Source organism: Lynx rufus, unplaced genomic scaffold, assembly GCF_022079265.1.
Source record: "Lynx rufus isolate CCGP_SWC_20201006 ecotype Redwood Valley unplaced genomic scaffold, mLynRuf1.p SCAF_1, whole genome shotgun sequence".
NCBI lineage: Eukaryota > Metazoa > Chordata > Mammalia > Carnivora > Felidae > Lynx > Lynx rufus.
In genome coordinates this window covers 47,789,601-47,808,866 of record NW_025814823.1, presented here as the reverse complement: position 1 = coordinate 47,808,866, position 19,266 = coordinate 47,789,601, and the positions used below count along the sequence as shown (strand labels likewise).

Below are 19,266 nucleotides of genomic sequence, written 5' to 3'. Positions count from 1 at the left end.
TGGAAAAATGTCTATTTGGGTCCTTTGCCTGATTTTTAATTGCATTATTATTATTATTATTGGTGTTGAGTTGTGTAAGTTCTTTATATTAAACAATAACCCCTTATACAGTAGTTTTTAAAGTTAATTCTGGGACCTTGCTTATGGTTCACCATACTTTTCTAGTTCCAAATCACAATTTATCTGCTATTCCAGAACAAACTCATTTTGCTACTACAAAACAAAAACAAAAACAAAAACAAAAAACATAGTTCTGAACTTCTAGTCTGTGAAGGTAGCAAGTGAAATACCTTTGGCAACTATTGAGAAATAAGTGTTACATTATGATCAACATAGTTAAGAATTTTAAAAATTGCCAGTGATGTACAATATTATGATTAAAATTGCCATGATTACATTAAATGAAAAATAAAATTATTCTCTACCTTATATGAAATCAATATTTATTATTTGTTTATTTATTTGTTTGTTTGTTTATTTCAATCAATATTTAACATGGGTTTAGTAAAAATCAAGGCTCGTCTATCTGGTCATTTACAATTTTGAATTAAATTTACTGAAACATGGCACTGTGCTCTTAACTTCTACCTCAATTGTATTTTGTTCTGTTTTTCAAGTTCATGACTTATAAGTACTTATATAAACTGTAGATTAAACTTTAAATAAAAAATTGTTGTATAAAAAAAGAAAAGATTGGTCTGTGGAGAATGGTTTGGAGAGAGGCATGAGTAGATTTATGGAGATCAGGTAGAATACTACTGATATAATTTAGGGAAGAGGACATAAGGGCTTGAATTAAGTTGGTGACAGAAATTCATAAACAGTAAATGAAATACAAAATATAAAAATCAAGAAGTTGAAATCTCTACAAAAATCGTAACTTAGATTGGATGTATCAATAGGAGCTTATGATTTTCCCCCTCCATTTAAGAACGTTAATTTCACAGCTCTATCAAAGAGGCTACAAATAAGGCCTGGAAACATTGAACATTCCAATACCCATAACGTCCTACATCCTGGATTTAGTCAATTCCTTCTTCATAGTGTTATTCAGCTTGATCTATTTCTTGCTTTGCCTTTAGATTGAAGTTAGATCTGAAGACTTGATTTGATTCAGGGTAAGTTTGTTTTTCCCAAGGATACTGCACAGGTATTGTTTTATATTTCACATTATATCACATCAAGAGGCACATAATTTCTGCTTGCCCCACTTTTAGTGATAATAAAGTTGATCAGAAAATTTAGGTGATTATGGCCTGATGTAAAGTTCCCTATTATCCTTGTATCTCATTGCTTCAGCATTCATTGGTGATTGATGCCCGAATCATTTATTTCATTAGGGGTTACTAAGTAGTGATTTCCTCCTTTTCTTTTCAAACATTTTTAAGGTACAACTGACATATAATAAACTGCACATTTAAAAAAGTGTACAATTTTATAAACCGTAAACACTCACGAAACCATTACCACAAACAGTGAGCATATCTGTCTCCCCCCCCCGCCCTGCCAATGTTTATGCTGCCCTTTCGTTTACTTGGAAATTCTCATAATCAAAATTTTTTTAAAAAGGGGAACTATTTATGAGGCAGATCAACAAGGCTGGATGATTGAATGCTTGGGAGTTAATAAGAGAAGGGTCTAGAATGACTCCTACAATCATGCTATGAGCCATTTAGAGTACAGAGATGGTGGTACCATTTATTGAGGGACTGGAAAAGAAACTTGGTGAATTCAGTTTTGTTTTGGTTTTTTGTTTTTGTTTTGTTTTGGTTCAAGTTAGGTTTGAGGTCACAATGGGACATCCAAGTAGACACATCAAGTAGTCAGGTGTTAAAAGAAACAGTTTGACCTAGAGATATACATTTGGGAATATTGGCATATAGTAACTAAAGCCAGGGAGTAGAAATTATCAAGAGATTCAATACAGAACAGGAAAAAGATTTAAGGGGAAAAAGAAACTGAAATGTTCTCATGTTTCATGATCAGCTAAAAGAGGAGGAAGGAGGAAAATGATGAGTTTACAGTATTGCAGAAGCCAAGGGAAAATAGGGAATGTTCCATCTGTGCCGATCATGGAGTTGTATTCTGTAGAATAGTTTTACTTCTTGCTCAAAATACATGATTTATACACCAGTGAGTGGGGGCATACTCTTGAAAGATGTAACCTTCAGTACCTTAAGTAATAAAATTAAGTTTCTGAGCCTGTAGAGCTGAGGCCTGGACTATGGACTCTTGTAAATCAACCAAAAGAAACGATACCTAGTGAGGACTCTTGATAGCTAGCCGGCGAGCTTTGTCTGGTGACCTCTAAGCCTCAGGAAATCTTTCTTTGAAGCATTTATAGTACTTATTACTTTCTAAACTAAGTAACATTAAAATAAATTATTTTCCCTGCCCCCTTTTTTGCATATTCTTAGCTTCGCAAGATCTTAGGATGAATGAAAGGGAATCTGACTCATTAATAGCTTCAACCTTCTCTAAGGGGTTGGGAATCCTGCTTTAAACTTTCTGATGGGTGATTATCTAACCACTGTCGGTATAATATAGTGGATTTGGAGTACTCATGGTCACTGGGTGATAGTTCTTTTTAGAAATTCTTACATTGAGGATAAGATAAAATCTCTTCTCTGGTGTTTGAGACATCATAGAGTTCTTTTTCAAAGCCCTTTGGAAAAGGAAGAGAACAAACACTTCAAAGTTTGAATGCCTTACACATTTTAAGTGTTTCACATTTGTCGAATGAATGCATGAATTAATTAACGCATGGATGATTTAGTTGGTTCTGAAAAGCTTATTATATACTATTAACTTAGTAAGAACTGTGAGAACACGGAATTTCTTAGTGTCAGAATCCTTTAACACTGGAACATTATCTTTAGGAATAGATCCGATACCTATAAATTTTTCTTGAATAAAAATTCAGCTATGCTACATCTTATCCATTTTTTTTTCCCTCCAAAGAAAGCTGATAAATCAAGATTTTTCCCCCTCCTTTCTGTCCCACTGGGGTGGGGGTGGGGATAGGGAGTGAGGCATGAGAAGCAGTAGAGTATACTGGAAAGAGCATGGCCATTAGAATTAGACAGTCTTGGTTCAGATCCACTTCTATTTATTACGTGTCTGATCTTGGGCCATTAAGTTACTCTGAGTCTTAGTTTCTTCATTTTAAAAATGAAGATAATGCTTACTTGGCAAAGTTACTGTTTAGATTAAGTAAATTAAGGAGTAGAAAGCATGTAACACAGCAACTGGCTGACAGAATGAGCTTGATAATGGTAGCCATTACTCTTACATTTGGGCAACATTTCATAAAACATTTACCAGGAAAAAAAAGAATATTATACTAATTTTGTTTTATTTACGTTTTAATAAGAAAATGCCAAAGCCAGGAAAGGATTATGATAAAGTTAGGAAATAAGGAGATTTGTAATAGTCAAGAGGTGAAAGCAACCCAGATGTCCATCAAGGGATAAATGGATTAAAAAAAAATGTGTTATATACAAACAGTAGAATATTATTCAGCAATAAATAAGGAAATTTTGACATATGCTACAATATGAATGAACCTTGAGGACATTTTGCTGCGTGTAATAAGCCAGTCATAAAAAGACAAATACTGTATGATTCTAAATCTAAAGTAGTCAAATTCATAGAAACAGAAGTATGGTGGGTTGCTGGGGAGGGAAAAAGGGGAAATGAGAGGCTGTTTAATGAGTATTTCAGATTTGAGAGATGAGAAAGTCTGGAGGTTTGCTGTACAACTATGTGAATAGAGTCAATACTACTGAACTGTACATTTAAAAATTAAATGTACATTAAAAAAACTGTACATTAAAAATTTTGTTATGTGTTTTTTACCATAAAATAATAATAATAATAATAATAATAATAATAATAATAATAAAGAAATGGTAAGGAGGAAAAAGTGAAGAAGTGAAGGTCTGGAAATTTGGAGAAAAGGCAAGGGTTGTAGTGACATTAAGAAATGAGCTACAATAGGGGCGCCTGGGTGGCGCAGTCGGTTGGGCGTCCGACTTCAGCCAGGTCACGATCTCGCGGTCCGTGAGTTCGAGCCCCGCGTCAGGCTCTGGGCTGATGGCTCGGAGCCTGGAGCCTGTTTCCGATTCTGTGTCTCCCTCTCTCTCTGCCCCTCCCCCGTTCATGCTCTGTCTCTCTCTGTCCCAAAAATAAATAAACGTTGAAAAAAAAAAAAAAAGATTTAAAAAAAAAAAAAAAAAAGAAATGAGCTACAATAGATTTCATGATACCAAAAAAAAAAAAACTCTAGTTTTTAAGACATTAGTAAAATAAAAATTTACATCACTGTATCTCATCTCTGCTCAAATTCATCAAATAAACATTTCCTACTTAAGTTCAAGGCACAGTGCTAAATTACCAAGGACCAAAAAAGCCTAAGAAATAATTCTTGCCTTCAAGGAAATGGACAAGTATAAACAATTATTATAAAACATGGTAGGCAGAATTAAAGATAGATAAAGTACAGAGAATTTAATACAGATTATTATGGCAGAACAGATAAGACTTTCTGATAGGAGTGGCATCTGAATTAGAAATCCACAAAGGTCTTCCAAGAAGCTTTCATATCACAATCAAGCAGGAAGTTAAGGAATGGGTGAAATAGGTAATAGGGATTAAGAGGTACAATCTTCTAGTTATACAATAATATAAGTCATGGGGATATAATGTACAACTAAGGAATATAGTCAATAACATTGTAATAACTTTGTGTGGTGACATAGGGTAACTAGACCTATTGTGGTGGTCATTTCATAATGTATAAAAATATCAACTCCCTATGTTGTGCATCTGAAACTAAAAATTATAGTATGTCAAATATAATTCAATAAAAAACAAAACATTCTAACCCTGAGATTTATTAATAGATATTATGGTAAGAAATGATACTAGGAACTTTTTTTCCCCAAGGAATTATATCTAGTAATGAAAGGAAAGAAAGAGGGAAGAATATTAAGGATCTGGAGACAGAAAGACTTCCTCAATTTCTTCATCACTGCAGTTTCTATTTCTTAAATGAGCTCCTAATTTTCCTACTTCTGTGCCCTTGTTCACATCACTACTTTATTATTTGTTTATTTTTTAAAACATTTTTAACCATTTATTTTTTCCTATACAGCTTTGATTTTATTATTTACTTATTTATTTAATTTATTTTTTAAATTTACATTCAAGTTAGTTATCGTATAGTGCAACAATGATTTCAGGAGTAGATTCCTTAATGCCCCTTACCCATTTAGCCCATCCCCTCTCCCATAGCCCCTCCCCGTAACCCTTTGTTTGTTCTCCATATTTAAGAGTCTCTTATGTTTTGTCCCCCTCCATTTTTATTTTTGCTTCCATTCCCTTATGTTCATCTGTTTTGTCTCTTAAAGTCCTCATATGAGTGAAGTCATATGATATTGGTCTTTCTCTGACTAATTTCGCTTGACATAATACCCTCTAGTTCCATCCACATAGGTGAAAATGGCAAGATTTCATTCTTTTTGATTGCTGAGTAATACTCCATTGTATATATATACATCTTCTTTATCCATTCATCCATCGATGGACATTTGGGCTCTTTCCATACTTTGGCTATTGTCGATAGTGCTGTAATAAATATTGGGGTGCATGTGTCCCTTCAAAACAGCACACCTGTATCCCTTGGATAAATACCTAGTAGTGCAATTGCTGGGTTGTAGGGTAGTTCTTTTTTTAATTTTTTGAGGAACCTCCATACTGTTTTCCAGAGTGGCTGCACCAATTTGCATTCCCACCAGCAGTGCAAAAGAGATCCTCTTTCTCCGCATCCTTGCCAACACCTGTTGTTGCCTGAGTTGTTACTGTTAGCTATTCTGACAGGTGTGAGGTGATATCTCATTGTAGTTTTGATTTGTATTTCCCTGATGATGAATGATGTTGAACATTTTTTCATGTGTTGACTGGCCATCTGGAGGTCTTCTTTGCAGAAGGGTCTATTCATGTCTTTTGCCCATTTCTTCACTGGAATATTTGTTTTTTGGGTGGTGAGTTTGAGAAGTTCTTTAGATTTTGGATACTAACCCTTTATCTGATATGTCGTTTGCAAATACCTTCTCCCATTCTGTCAGTTGCCTTTCAGTTTTGCTGATTGTTTCCTTCGCTGTGCAGAAGCTTTTTATTTTGATGAGGTTCCAACAGTTCATTTTTACTCCTGTTTTTCTTGCCTCCAGAGATGTGGAGTAAGAAGATGTTGAGTAAGAAGTTGATGCGGGCAAGATCAAAGAGGTTTTTGCCTGCTTTCTCCTTGAAGATTTTGATGGTTTCCTGTCTTACATTGAAGTCTTTCATCCATTTTGAGTTTATTTTTGTGAATGGTGTAAGAAAGTCATCCAAGCTCATTCTTCTGCATGTCACTGTCCAGTCTTCCCAGCATCACTTGCTGAAGAGACTGTCTTTATTTCATTGGATATTCTTTCCTGCTTTGTCAAAGATTAGTTGGCCATTCGTTTGTGGGCCCATTTCTCGGTTTTCTATTCTGTTCCATTGATCTGAGTGTCTGTTTTTGTGCCATCACATCATTACTTTAACTTGGGTAATCAATCAGTATCCCTTTATATTAAAATATCATATAATAATGGATTGACTAAAATAAATTACAAAATGCTTTTAGATTAATAATTAGAATTGAACATAAGACATTTTCTATCATTTTAGAAGGAAACAAATTAGTCTACGAATTAATATAGTTTTAATGAATCATATAAGTACTCTGCATTTTACATGCACGCCTAAGAAAGGTCATATTCACAAACCTTTGTTGCAGAAAGTAGTATATTAGAAGATGTTTAACTAAATGAAACAAAGAGGGGAGATGAGATTAGGGTCTTCAGGTCGATGATAGATTTGTAAGTATATACTATCATCAAAGGCTTTTTCTGTTCTGTCACTCACCTAACAGTCTGCACTATTGTGATTTTCAAAGAACACATTGAACAGATGGTACTTGTGTTTCACATCTACAGAAATCAACTTCCGTATCACTGGTTCCTCACTAGGAAATAGGGAGGGACTTTGCCACCCCCGAGGACAGAGACGGTTCTGCTTAACACAACTGGGGGTGGTGGTGCTACTGTCATCTAGTGGCGGAGGCCAGAGATGCTGCTGAACATCTCACAATGCAGAGAACTGCCCCCACCAACTCCACCCGGAACGAAGAATTATCCAGCCACTATGTTCAACACTGGTTGAGAAAACCTGATTTATAAAAACATATTTTTCTTTTCTTTCTCTATTTCCCTCCTTCCCCTTCTTCTTTACGTTTTATCTCTTGAATGAGAAATGGGACATATTTTGTATCAAGAAAAAGAGAAAGTATTATTCATTTTTTTTTCTCACTGACTAGAAATTGGGTCCATACTACATCTGAATCAGCACTGTTTAGACCAATGTACCAAGAGACTTTCTACCAAATTCTTACTTGACCAACGGAGTAACAGATTTTCTACTAGACTTTATTGATTAATGATCATATTATAAGGAAAAACAGAGCCCAAAGAAATAGTCGGCAATTCATATTCGCCTACATGATATTTGACCACCATCACTGGGCATTTGAAGTGTCTTCTAATAGATTTCACAAATGATTCTTAATTTTAAAAACGTAATGTGTCTTGGTATTTATGTTACGACATTTAAGCCTAGTATTTATATATTTAGAAAAAAGCTTCAAAATGTAAATCATAAGAGTATATGATATTTATTTTGTAACACAATAGATAAAACCAAATACAAAGTGGACTACTGTCTGCACGTTATACATTTTGATTCTTAGGCTGAAATCTCTTAATTTAACATTTGGTTAAAATAAGCTTTGGTTATTTAAAAAAAAAAAAAAGTCAAGTCCATGATTAAGATAAACTTTTTGCTCATCAGAGAAAGAACTTCAGGAGTAAATAATGATACAGCAAATCCGTCCAAAACACTAGGTCTTCATCTTTTGTTTCTTAGACCACTCAGGTGCTTCTTTTTTGGTCTGTTAAAAACAAAAAAACAAAAATCAAGTAAAATGCTTATAAGGAAAATAAGAGAGGCCATTCAGAGAACCAAGTACCTATATATACTGGGGCTTTGTGTGTAAAATTGCAGGAAATAATTGCTTTTCTTAATTCGGAAGGATACTCAAAGGCAAAGGTTCAGAAATAATTTCTCATCTGGTAGGTCTGTAGAAAAAACACACATCTGTGTTTTCTGGCTCAAGGCTTGTACATAACACACACATAGGTAAGTATTTATGAATTGATTTTATTTTCAAAGAGAATTACAAAAAATCAAGGACATGGCTCTTTTCATTTGTCTTATGCATCTATATATGGATATTTATCCACTCAATGGGTATTTACTGAAGGATTAGTGGGGCCAAATCACTGTACTTTGAGCTTCTGAATTGCAAAGTATTTGCCAGAGTACTTCTTAAGCTTTACTGCTCAATTGTTTCAATCTAAAAAGCGTCTGGCTGTACAGAGTAGTAACAAAAAAGCAAGGGAGGTTGACCGTTACAGAATAAAGCACTCAGAACCCTGTATACATAAGGCACTGATTCCGATCAAAACATCCTATTTTATACAATATTACAATAAGTATACAGTGTACTTCTTTCCCACTTAGATCTGCTTCAAAGTAAGAAGGACCATATTCCTAAATATAGATACATATATGTATACATATGTGTAGGCACATAGATTAGTATGATAGCTTATGATTTTATCTTTTTTATATTGTTTTATGTTCCATAGCAGATGTACACAATGTTGGAAGTGACATCAATGATCAACTCCTCTTGACCTTATCTATGCCACTGGCCAGGTTCAATGACCACCACATAAATCGGTGGACCCTCCTCCACCCCTGTTTTACACTGTGGCTCTAATGAGCTATAGACACTTTCACAGGATGGTTCCTACAGGTGACTAAAATTCAGTCTGTCAAAATGAACTCCCCCATTCCTCCATCGTCTCGGTCTTGGTGAACAGTATCATACTTTGCTCAATCATTGAAACCAGAAATATTTGATTCCTCTTCATCCTAGATTTCTCCTTCTTTTCACTGACTACACCCATTATAAACAGGCTAAAACTTAACTTTTATCGAATACCTTTTTAACTTATTCTGTTCCTATCTTGACCTCACTGGGCCGTCATTGTTTCTAGCTTAATTCCTGTATGACCTCCTAATTCTGATTTGGCTCTCTCTTGTGTTCAATTAATTGTCCACAATCCTTCTAACCTTAGCTTTCTAAAATGTAAATCTGTATTAAAACACTTCAGTATTTCCTTCATTAAAACAAAGTTCAAAGTCCTTAGTACTAAAGGTGAAAGAGGGGTTCCTGGCTGGCTCAGTCGGTAGAGCATGTAACTCTTGATCTCAGGGTCTTGAGTTCAAGCCCCATGTTGGCCATGGAGCCTACTAAAAAAAAAAAAAAAAAAAAAAAAAAAGAATAAGGGGATCCTGGATGGCTCAGTTGGTTAAGCATCTGTTGTTGGCTCCGGTCATGATCTCCAGTCCTCAAGTTCGAGCCCACATTGGGCTCTCTGCTCTCAGCAAAGAGCCAACTTCAAAGAGCCAACTTCGGATCCTCTGTCCCCCTCTTTCTCTGCCCCTCTCCAGCTCTCTTGCATGCTCTCTCTCTCAAAAATAAATAAATAAAAAACATCAAAAGAAAAAAAAGAAGAATACAATGCACAATATTTAAAAAAAAAAAAAGGTGAAAGAAGCTTCCATGGCCAAATCAGGAAATCATAGGGAAGGGCAGGTGCTATCTGCTAAGAGATTTAAAAAGTGGCAGAGGCTGGGGTACCTGGTGAGTTCAGTTGGTAGAGCATGTGACTCCTGATGTCAGGGTTGTGAGTTCAAGACACATGTTGGGTGTAGAGATTACTTAAAAAAAATAAGATCTTTAAAAGCAAAAGCAAAAAAAAAAAAAAATGTGGCAGATGCCAACTAAATCCAAAAGAATCAGAACGCTAGTTTATTAACTGGTAATAAGAAATACAATTGTTGGAGCACTGGGGTGGCTCAGTCGGTTAAGCGTCTGACTTAGGCTCAGGGCATGATCTCACAGTTTGTGAGTTCAAGTCCCACACTGGGTGAGCCCCGCTTCTCTCTCTCTCTCTCTCTCTCTTCCTCTCTTTCTGCCCCTTCTGGGATTCTCTCTTTCTCTGCCCCTTGCTCACTTGTGCCCCCTCTCACTCTCAAAAAAAAAAAAAGAGAATAAAAATTAAAAAATTAAAAATATTTTAAAAACCTCATTTAGCTTTAAATGCTTTACAGCAGGAATTCAGATATGCAAAAATAAAATCCACTTAAAAAAAACCCCAACAGACTAGAATAGAAAAGGTCAGAGTACGTGCCACAGCCGGGGCAAATTCTGTTTTGACAAAGTGTGTGACGGTCACTAAGTCACAATATGAACTGTTTTTTGTTTGTTTTTTTTTTAACTGTGGCTCCTTGACAAAAAAAATCTCTAAGCGGCTTCTGTAGACTAAGCTACAGCTTATAGCAAAGGGTAGATAATTTGTACACCTGTGTTTTTTTCAATCAACTGATACAAAAAATATTACTACTATGTGTGTATGGGAAGAAAGTAAATAAAACTCTTGATATTGAAAAGGAATCTTAAGACCCAAAAAGGACAATATAAGAATTTCAGTAGTAGACAGTTTTTCCTGACTCCTTTTATCTGTCTGGTCCACTGCAGACCAAGTCCCTTCCATCCCCTCCCCATCAGTACTTCCTTTTAACAGATGTGCTAATGAAGTAGATTTGCCATAATCAAATGTACCTCTTTCCAGGCATTAGTGGCTTTTCCTCTTTATAAATTGACTTTCGAGATATTTGATCTCTCACAGTTTCCATTACATGAAATCTTTTTTATATGTGTATATGGAACACAGCTTTAATTCTTATGTGCTGGTTTAGGCTAATTATATTTGCAATTTTATAAAGAAACCATACAAATCAGTGAAAATTTTGGATTATGAGTAAAGTGTTAACAAACGCTAAAGTAAGCTGTACTCCAGATGTAGGGAGAGCTCAGAGGGCTGTGCTACACACAAATGACAGGATTAACTGGAAACCTATCAGGAGTAATCTACCACTACAATGTGATTCTGGAGATAAATAACTGATAAGATAGGTACCTATTGTCACGGAGAAGCAGTCAACTAAAACATCAGTATATTACTCTGGGGGGCTGGGGTGGCTCAGTCTATTAAGCAGATTAAAAGTCTGACTCTTGATTTCAGCTCAGGTCATGACCTCATGGTTGGTGAGTTCAAGCCCTGCATCTGTGCTCTGCACAGACAGTGTGGAACCTGCTTGGGAGTCTCTCTCTCTCTGCTCCTCTGCTGCTCATGCTATCTCAAAAAAATTAGTATGTTATTGGAGATTACAACATATTGAGAAAGTATTTAAAATAAGAAAGAATGATGATAATGCAGGCATAATACACCTGGTAGATTATTCCTGGAATCTAGAAAAAGAGCTAGAAACTAAGAATCCATTAGTGCTCAACCAGTGCCACTTTTCTAAAGGAAAAAAAAAAAAGATGATGTCTATTACATACCATTACTTTGTTTTCCAAAAAAGATATAATCTTGGAATCACAGAAATAAATATTTAGAGTCTTCACAGGCAGGGCCCAACTTAAGTGAGTCGATCTAGGCAGCAGACCCGGCTTTCTTACCAACCAAATGAGAGATTCCCCAGATCGTTCAACCTTCACCACCCTCCTTCCATGTTCACAAAGAAATTCCTTACTTCAAAATTACCTTACCAGCTAAAGTACAACAGGAAGAAGCTGCCATTAGAATTCACAATGTTAGAATCAAAAAGTTACTTTTTAATTTTTTTGATTACGTAGGCTCCATGCCCAGTGTGGGGTTTGAACTCATGACCCTGACATCAAGGGTCGCACACTCTACTGACTGAGCCAGTCAGATGACCCCAAAAGTTATATTTTTTGAAATGTAAATGTTGCATTCACTCAATTACTATTTTATAAATAACTGCTAAACTCACTTTTGATGAATGAGGAGAAAAATTGTTTTTATAACCTATATACCTAGAGACAATTTTAAACTGTGGCAAAATACACATAACATCATTATCATTTTTAAGCGTAGAGGTCAGTAGTATTAAGTATATTCATGTTGTTGTGTGACTATCACCACCATCCATTCACCTTGTGTAACTGAAACTCTGTCCCCATTAAACAATAACTCCTCACTCCCCCCAGTCCCTGGCAGCCACCGTTCCCCTTTCTGCCTCTATGACTCTGACTACTCTAGGTATATCCTATCTACTTTTATTTCTCTTTTGTCCCAAGGAAAGTGTTAATGGATCATGAAGTGACTGAAGTGAGGGACAAGAATGTAGTAAGAAAGGAATAAAGTCAAGGTATAAAAAAAAACACGTATTAGACATCTTAATATTAAATATGGAAAGGAGCACAAATTTGAAAATACTTTGTCAATACTGTACTTTTTCTGCCTTTGGAATTTCTCTCTCTAACCCTACCTGTCACCTGTCAAAATCTTAGACATTCTTCAAGGCCAACCTCAAATACTTTCTGCGGGAACCCATCAACATCACAGTATCTATTCTTTTTTTAAATTCCCATAGAACTTAGTATTTTCTTTACTTTAAAGTAGTCCACCCGATTTCATCTATATCAAAATGATCAAATCTTCTATAATGGTAAGCATGGGTTCTTGCATATAGTCAGGATGAACTTGTTGAACTGAATTGTACTTATTCGAACATTTTTTTTGTCTTCCTGGTGACCACGTGTAGCCTTCTAAATCACTTCTACGGAGAGAGTCATGTGCTCATATAAGCATTATGTATAAATTACATAAATTTACCTTACCATTCAGCAGATGCTAGCCATTGAGATAACCAATCTAAGTTAAGATCTGAACCCTACTACAAACTCATAATTTGGAAACTTCATACACTATGTACTGGTGCTACCCATTTTTTTTTAAAGTTATTTATTTATTTTGAGAGAGACAGAAAGAGAGAGAAATAGAGAGTGAGTGGGGGAGGGGCACAGAGAAGGAGAGAGAATCCCAGTCAGGTTCCAAACTATCAGTGCAGAGCCTGATGTGGGACTCAAACTCATGAACCGTGAGATCATAAACTGAGCCAAAGTCGGACGCTTAACTGACTGAGCCACCCGGGTGCCCCTGGTGCTACCCATTCTTATTATGTTCCCTGCCCTCCCTAGAGCCTAAGGCTCTTTATTGTTTCAATGCTTACAATCTGCGTGGAGAAAAGACTAAGAGCAGGATTGCTCATATCTGCATTTTTTATTGAGAAAATAGTGACAATGATATGAATCCTGAGTAAAGATGCTGGTTTGGAAAAGGATGGTAGCAGAAAACTAGCAAAAGGTAGTCCCGTGCGTCTCTGGAAGGAAAAAAGAAAGTTGCTTCAAAGAGGATTAGAATAGCTCCAGTTTTCTTCTAGAAAGGAGATAGGTAAGGCTACAGAAAAGGGGTAGCACAGCTAAAAGCTACATTGAGAGAGAAAGTAGATGATTAGTGGGAATGAATGGGGTGTTTGTGAATGACAGGGACTGAAATGGTGCCGCCTGTTGCAGAAGTGGCACTAACCACAGTGTGGGGACTAACCACAGACTTGGGAGCTGCCTCTTTCACTCTCCCTGTCCTTTTAGTTTTAACATTGAAGTTTCCCACCCAGTAGAGTTTTAACAGCAAAGAAGATAAGTAAATCAGGAAGGCACATAACCGTTTTTTTTTTTTTTAGTCCTCAACGAGCAAATATTTGAGAGTATCAGCTCTGTTCATGAGCTGTGCAAGGCAATGGAAACACAGCTCCTATCCTTAAAGCATTTATTGCTTCTCGGCCTTTTGGCTAAGATCAAGTGTACTATCCTTAAAGCATTTACATTCTGTGGTTCAGTCTAGTCTTTGTTAGTGCATTAAATGCCTGAAAAACAACTTTGCCATATCTGTGATTTCGATGGCCAGCACTTGTCCATAAAATGCACCTTTTGGGGCTGTCTTCTTATGTATCACATGAGCACTGCAAAACATTCATTTGAATATAATAGCATATAAAGAAAAATGTTGCAAGCTCTTATTCTTCCTTCTCTTCTGTATCACAGCTGTACCTCCACCCCATTGCCCAGGCAAAAGTAGTTTTGTGTGTTTTCCTCATACAAAAATATGCGTGTATGAACACACATCCATCCATCTATCCAGCATTAAATCTGGTATCAGGGAAAAATACCAATAGCAAATAATTTCAGCCAAAGGATCTAGAAGCAAGTTAGAAATGTTTCCATTTTTGAGGACACCTGGATGGCTCAGTCAGTCAAGTGTCCCACTTCGGCTCAGGTCATGATCTCACGGTTCATGAGTTCGAGCCACACTTTGGGCTCTGTGTGGACAGCTCAGAGCCTAGAGCCTGGAGCCTGCTTCAGATTCTGTGTCTCCCTCTCTCTCTGCCCCTCCCCCGCTCACACTGTGTCTCTCTGTCAAAAATAAATAAACATTAAAAAAAATTAAAAAAGAAAAAAGAAATGTTTCCAATTTTATGGGCTGCTTGGGTGGCTCAGTCAGGTAAGTATCCGACTCTTGATTTCAGCTCAGGTCATGATCTTACAGTATGTGAGATCGAGCCCCACGTCAGCTCCACGCAGAGCCTGCCTGGGATTTCCTCTTTGCCCCTCCCGTGTGTGTGTGCATGTTCTCTATCAAATTAAATAAGTAAACATTAAAAGAAAGAAACATTTCCATTTTTGCTATAAAACTAAGATTATTAAATAATTAAAACTTATTTTCAAATATTTGCATCATAAATTCCTTATTAACAATATCAGAGAAGATACAAGAAAAATATTGGTATGGAAAATTAAAAATATTCAAATAGCAACTGTAAAAATTATAATGCCAAAAAAGAATCATAGCATGTTGGTATACAAGATGTCCAGGGGTGCCCAAGTGGCTTAGTCGGTTCAGTGTCCGACTCCTGGTTTTGGCTCAGGTCAAGATCTCACGGTTTGTGAGTTTGAGCCCCATGTCAGGCTCCACACTGGGTATGGAGCCTGGTTAAAATTCTCTCTCTCCCTCTCTCTCTGCCCCTCTCCCCTGTTCACATTCTCTCTCAAAATAAATAAACATTAAAAAAAAAATGTCCAGACTTCATCTCATATGATTTCCTCCCTAATTTTACAGACAAGAACCAGCTCAGAGTGTTTAAATGGTTTGCTCCCAGTTACCCAGTCAATTCACATGAACAATTTTGCATTAGCACAAGGCCTTGATGCGACTGGTTTACAGTATTAGCTTTCAGTTTTCATTAGGGTATAGCTGAGGTCATACCTTGTTTTTGTTTTTGTTTTAAACTCATGGCCCTGAGATCAAGAGTTATATGCTCTATGGACTGAGCCAGCCAGGCGCCCCTGAGCTATACTTCTGACAATTTTTCCCTTATTATAAAAGAAATTAAGTTTATCATAACCCCCCTAGAAAACACAGATAGGGAAAAAGAAGGAAATAAAACTCACCCAATTAATACTTTATATTTTGAATCTTCTTAATTTTGTTCTCATTGCATAACCTTATTTTGAGGTACTGGAGAAATTTTACTGTTAATTATACACTGGGTACAGTCAAGATATCAGAATCAGTTATCATCCAAAGTGAGAAATATAGGAGATCAGGGTTAGAAGGAATAGTTCATTGCTTGGAACAGAGAAGGGTCAGAAAAGCAGATCAGAGGGCGTGATAGGCTTTAACTATTTGGCTGTACCTCATGGTTTTCATCTGACCTTACTTTTCCCATCAACATCTATGCAGTCAGTTTGTTCTTTTCTTATAGATTATAATATAATAGACATATCATATCGTCTGCCATAATCTTAGCCCACTTTCGGAGCCACGGTGCTTTGGAATAAATAGCTGTAGGCAGCTTTATTTGGTACCATGTGATCCCTGCTCACTAGTACGAGTGGCCATTCAATAGGCTGACTAATAACCTTAACAAGTCTCACCACCAAGGGGTATTACCCAACAAAAATAAGTTGCACCAATCAGATTCTTGTTTTTGGAAATTACAGAGAGAACTAGGTTATAACAGAGTAGATCTGAGAAGGAAACATGTCTCAAGACAAGGGGCCAAGTGCAAGTTGATGAGGAAGTGGAAACTATGAGTAAGCAGAAATTGGGAGAGAAACAAAGAGAAGCTGGTGTGCTACCAGAGGAAAAGATCCCAGGACACAGCTGCGGAAATCCGGAAATCCGTATAGCTGTCTCGTTTCCTGGCTGGTCAATCTAGGCTTCCTGTTTTCTCTCTCCTGTTAGCACAGCCTCCATTACTGCCACATGAATCCTTACAGTAATTATCCCTTATTTTATCTAAATTGTAACTCTGTCATTTTTTTTTAAAAGGATGTTGCACCAAGTAATCACCATATCTCGTTGATCTTGAGCATTATCTGAATGTATACAGAAGTAGCTTAGATCAGAAACTCCTATACTTGACTAATTCTTACAATCATCTAGTTTTAAGTTTTAAAAAATGAAATTCTGGGGACTCACTAAATCAGAATATCATACAGAAATCTGTCTGGTTTTTAGTTTCTGTTCCGATGGTAAAAATCACATTTCTTCTGAGAAATTAAAGGATGGGAAACGATGTTGAAGTGTAATATTTAATAATGTTAATCCTGTTTGATTCTGTTGTCTTTTTATTCTTATTTTTATTTGTTAAAACACCATTTTCAGTATTTTCTGTATTATCAATCCAAAGTTTTCTGATTTTTTGTTCTCTGAATGATTTCTGTGCCTGTACATTTCTACCTAATAATGTATTTCAGTTTATATTAATATGATTGGTTTTATACTTTACGAAGAACCTCTTAGAGCAAAATATACTAATTTACAAATAAGAGGGGGCAGGTGATATTCTGCATTCCTTTTTATTCTTAAATAAATTAAAAAATTATACAAAATGTCTTCCTGATTCCCCTAGAAGTCCTGGAGGCTGAAGGAGGTAAATGCTACATTAAGGCTAATTTCTGGGCAAGTCTAATATATTAACTAAAAATATAAAACCCCACTATCAGCTGTAAGGTAGGTAACACATACATTCAGAAGTGGGATTAATACAGCTCTCTCGAGGCCTTTTAATAAAACGATTAAAAGTAGTTTAAAACCAATATGAATAAGAGGCAAGAAATTTAAAATATATTTATGAAAATCAGAGATATTAAAATTCTAAGTTAATTTCGATTGTACTTACAAAGAGTGTTGGTTTGGGTATAAATATATTGTCTTCATGTTCTCTAGGCACATTTAAAATCTTTGATTTATGATCTTCTGTCATATTTTTTGCTTCTGTTTTAGTAAGAAGTAACTGGTCCTCAGAACGCTTACTGCGCATATTGGTGACAATCTGTTTCATTGCCGCCAATTCCTGTTGATAAATGAAGATAGAACATAATGGCAAGAATGATTTTAGCAAGCAGACTAATCATGACTGATGTTAAAACATAACATGCCCATGTACAATGATGCACATAATAATCGATTAGTATCAATATTTTTAGTATAGTAAGTGATAAATCGGTAATTCCATAGTCTAGTGGGTTCCTGATATTTCTGCATATTGGAATCACCTGTGGCACTTCAAAAACTATTGAGTCCTGTGCCCCACTCCCCCAGAGATTGTGAATAACTGGGCTGGGATATGGCCTCAGCTTTGGAATTTTCTAAAGCTCTCCAAGTGATTCTAACAGACAAATTTGGGAACCGCTTACATTGCCATGTTCCACTGCAGTTTTTCTATACCTGTTTGGTGAGTAGATGAGTTAGGTACTTAAGTTTTTCTCTTCTGCCTCTTCAATTATCCCATTTCCTTTTGATGCCTTATATGAAGAAGGTAAAGGAAAAAGAATGCAAAACTTTTTTTCTTGCCTACTAATCACCAGTTCAAACCTTAAGTTCCATACAATTTCAGGATTTTTTAAACCGTACCATTCCCTCTTCTTTTACAAATGAAAACTGGAGTTGGCTTTAGCAGTGGCTGCTTGAACTATGAATTAATTATGCTGAACCTCTTAAATAAGAGCACAGATCACAATTTTCAGTCATTTCCTCTTCCAAGTCTATTTTGTCTTTTATTTCTCCCCACACTCAAACCTTCAGCATCTAACACTAATTACTGGATATTTATGATTAATTACTAAATTCATTCAATGAAACACAAGCATTTGGAGGACAGACTAAACTTTTCTTTACCTTACTTCCGTAGAATAATGGTGGGCTGTGCTGGAAATAATTTTTTCCTATTATTTTATTTCATTTTCATGCCAAGACATAAGAGTTATGGAGGTAGAGAGATGTTCTGCTCCCTTCTACTAATCTGTTTATAGACATCAGCTCTGTGTCAGAGCAAGTTCCTACAGGCCTTTCCCCCCGCCTGGCTGTCATTAGTTCTATTTAGAACCATCTAGCTTGAGTGAGTATTTTAAAACATAGCTGTTGAGTTCAAGCCACCGAGCCTTAATAAATCTTAGGGCCAACAGAGGAGCTGGAAGAAATGGTGCCAGAATCCTTTTTCTCCTTTCTGCAGTACTGGGGTTGGCTTGGCCGCTGCACATGAAATGTGTATACCTTCAGACACTGCCAATCTGATAGAATATTGTTCGAGCCTTTGGAGGGCTTTTTTTGCTTTCAAGATTATTTCATTTATATGTTCCCTAGAGTGAAGTACCTAATCACTGATTTGATGTTAAACATGTCTGGTATTATGGTAGATTTTAGCTCGTGTTCTACTTTCCATGGTAAGTAGAAGGGAAAGGGGAGATGATGGACTCTCAGCCTATCAAAGGAAAACTTTCTATCTGAAAGAACCTAAATTTACTTGCCATAACTTTTGTATCATAGCATGAAGGTAAAATAATAGGAAAAATAAGCTTTAATACAACCTACTACTAGTCTCCAGATTAACACAGTAAAGAGGATCATTCATATTTGCTGGGGAAGGGGACAGGGAGGGCAATGAGGATGAGGAGGGAGAACAGGAAGGAGTTGCAGGTACACTAGGCAGAGGGTTTGGCTCCCAGGTGCCCTAGAGGAGCCATAATTTGGTTTCTCTTGGGCTTCCTTCTGCTGCCGGTATAGGAGCAGTTACAGGAAGCAGCTCATTCCTGATGCTGGTCAAGAGACAGAAGGGAAA

The 19,266-nt window shown here is 36.3% G+C and overlaps 1 protein-coding gene across 2 annotated transcripts in view; it reads right to left on the bottom strand.

Annotated features, from left to right (window-relative positions):
• Positions 1–7,733: 7,733 nt before the first annotated feature.
• Positions 7,734–19,266, bottom strand: part of PIBF1 (progesterone immunomodulatory binding factor 1) — a 207,848-nt gene continuing 196,315 nt past the window's right edge. For both annotated transcript variants that reach the window (XM_047080639.1, XM_047080630.1), the window contains exons 17-18: positions 17,329–17,502; positions 7,734–8,032 (exon numbers count right to left, since the gene is read on the bottom strand). In XM_047080639.1, coding sequence (XP_046936595.1) covers positions 7,982–8,032; positions 17,329–17,502 — 225 coding nt within the window. In that variant the 3' untranslated portion in view covers positions 7,734–7,981. The remainder of the gene's footprint in view (positions 8,033–17,328; positions 17,503–19,266) is intronic.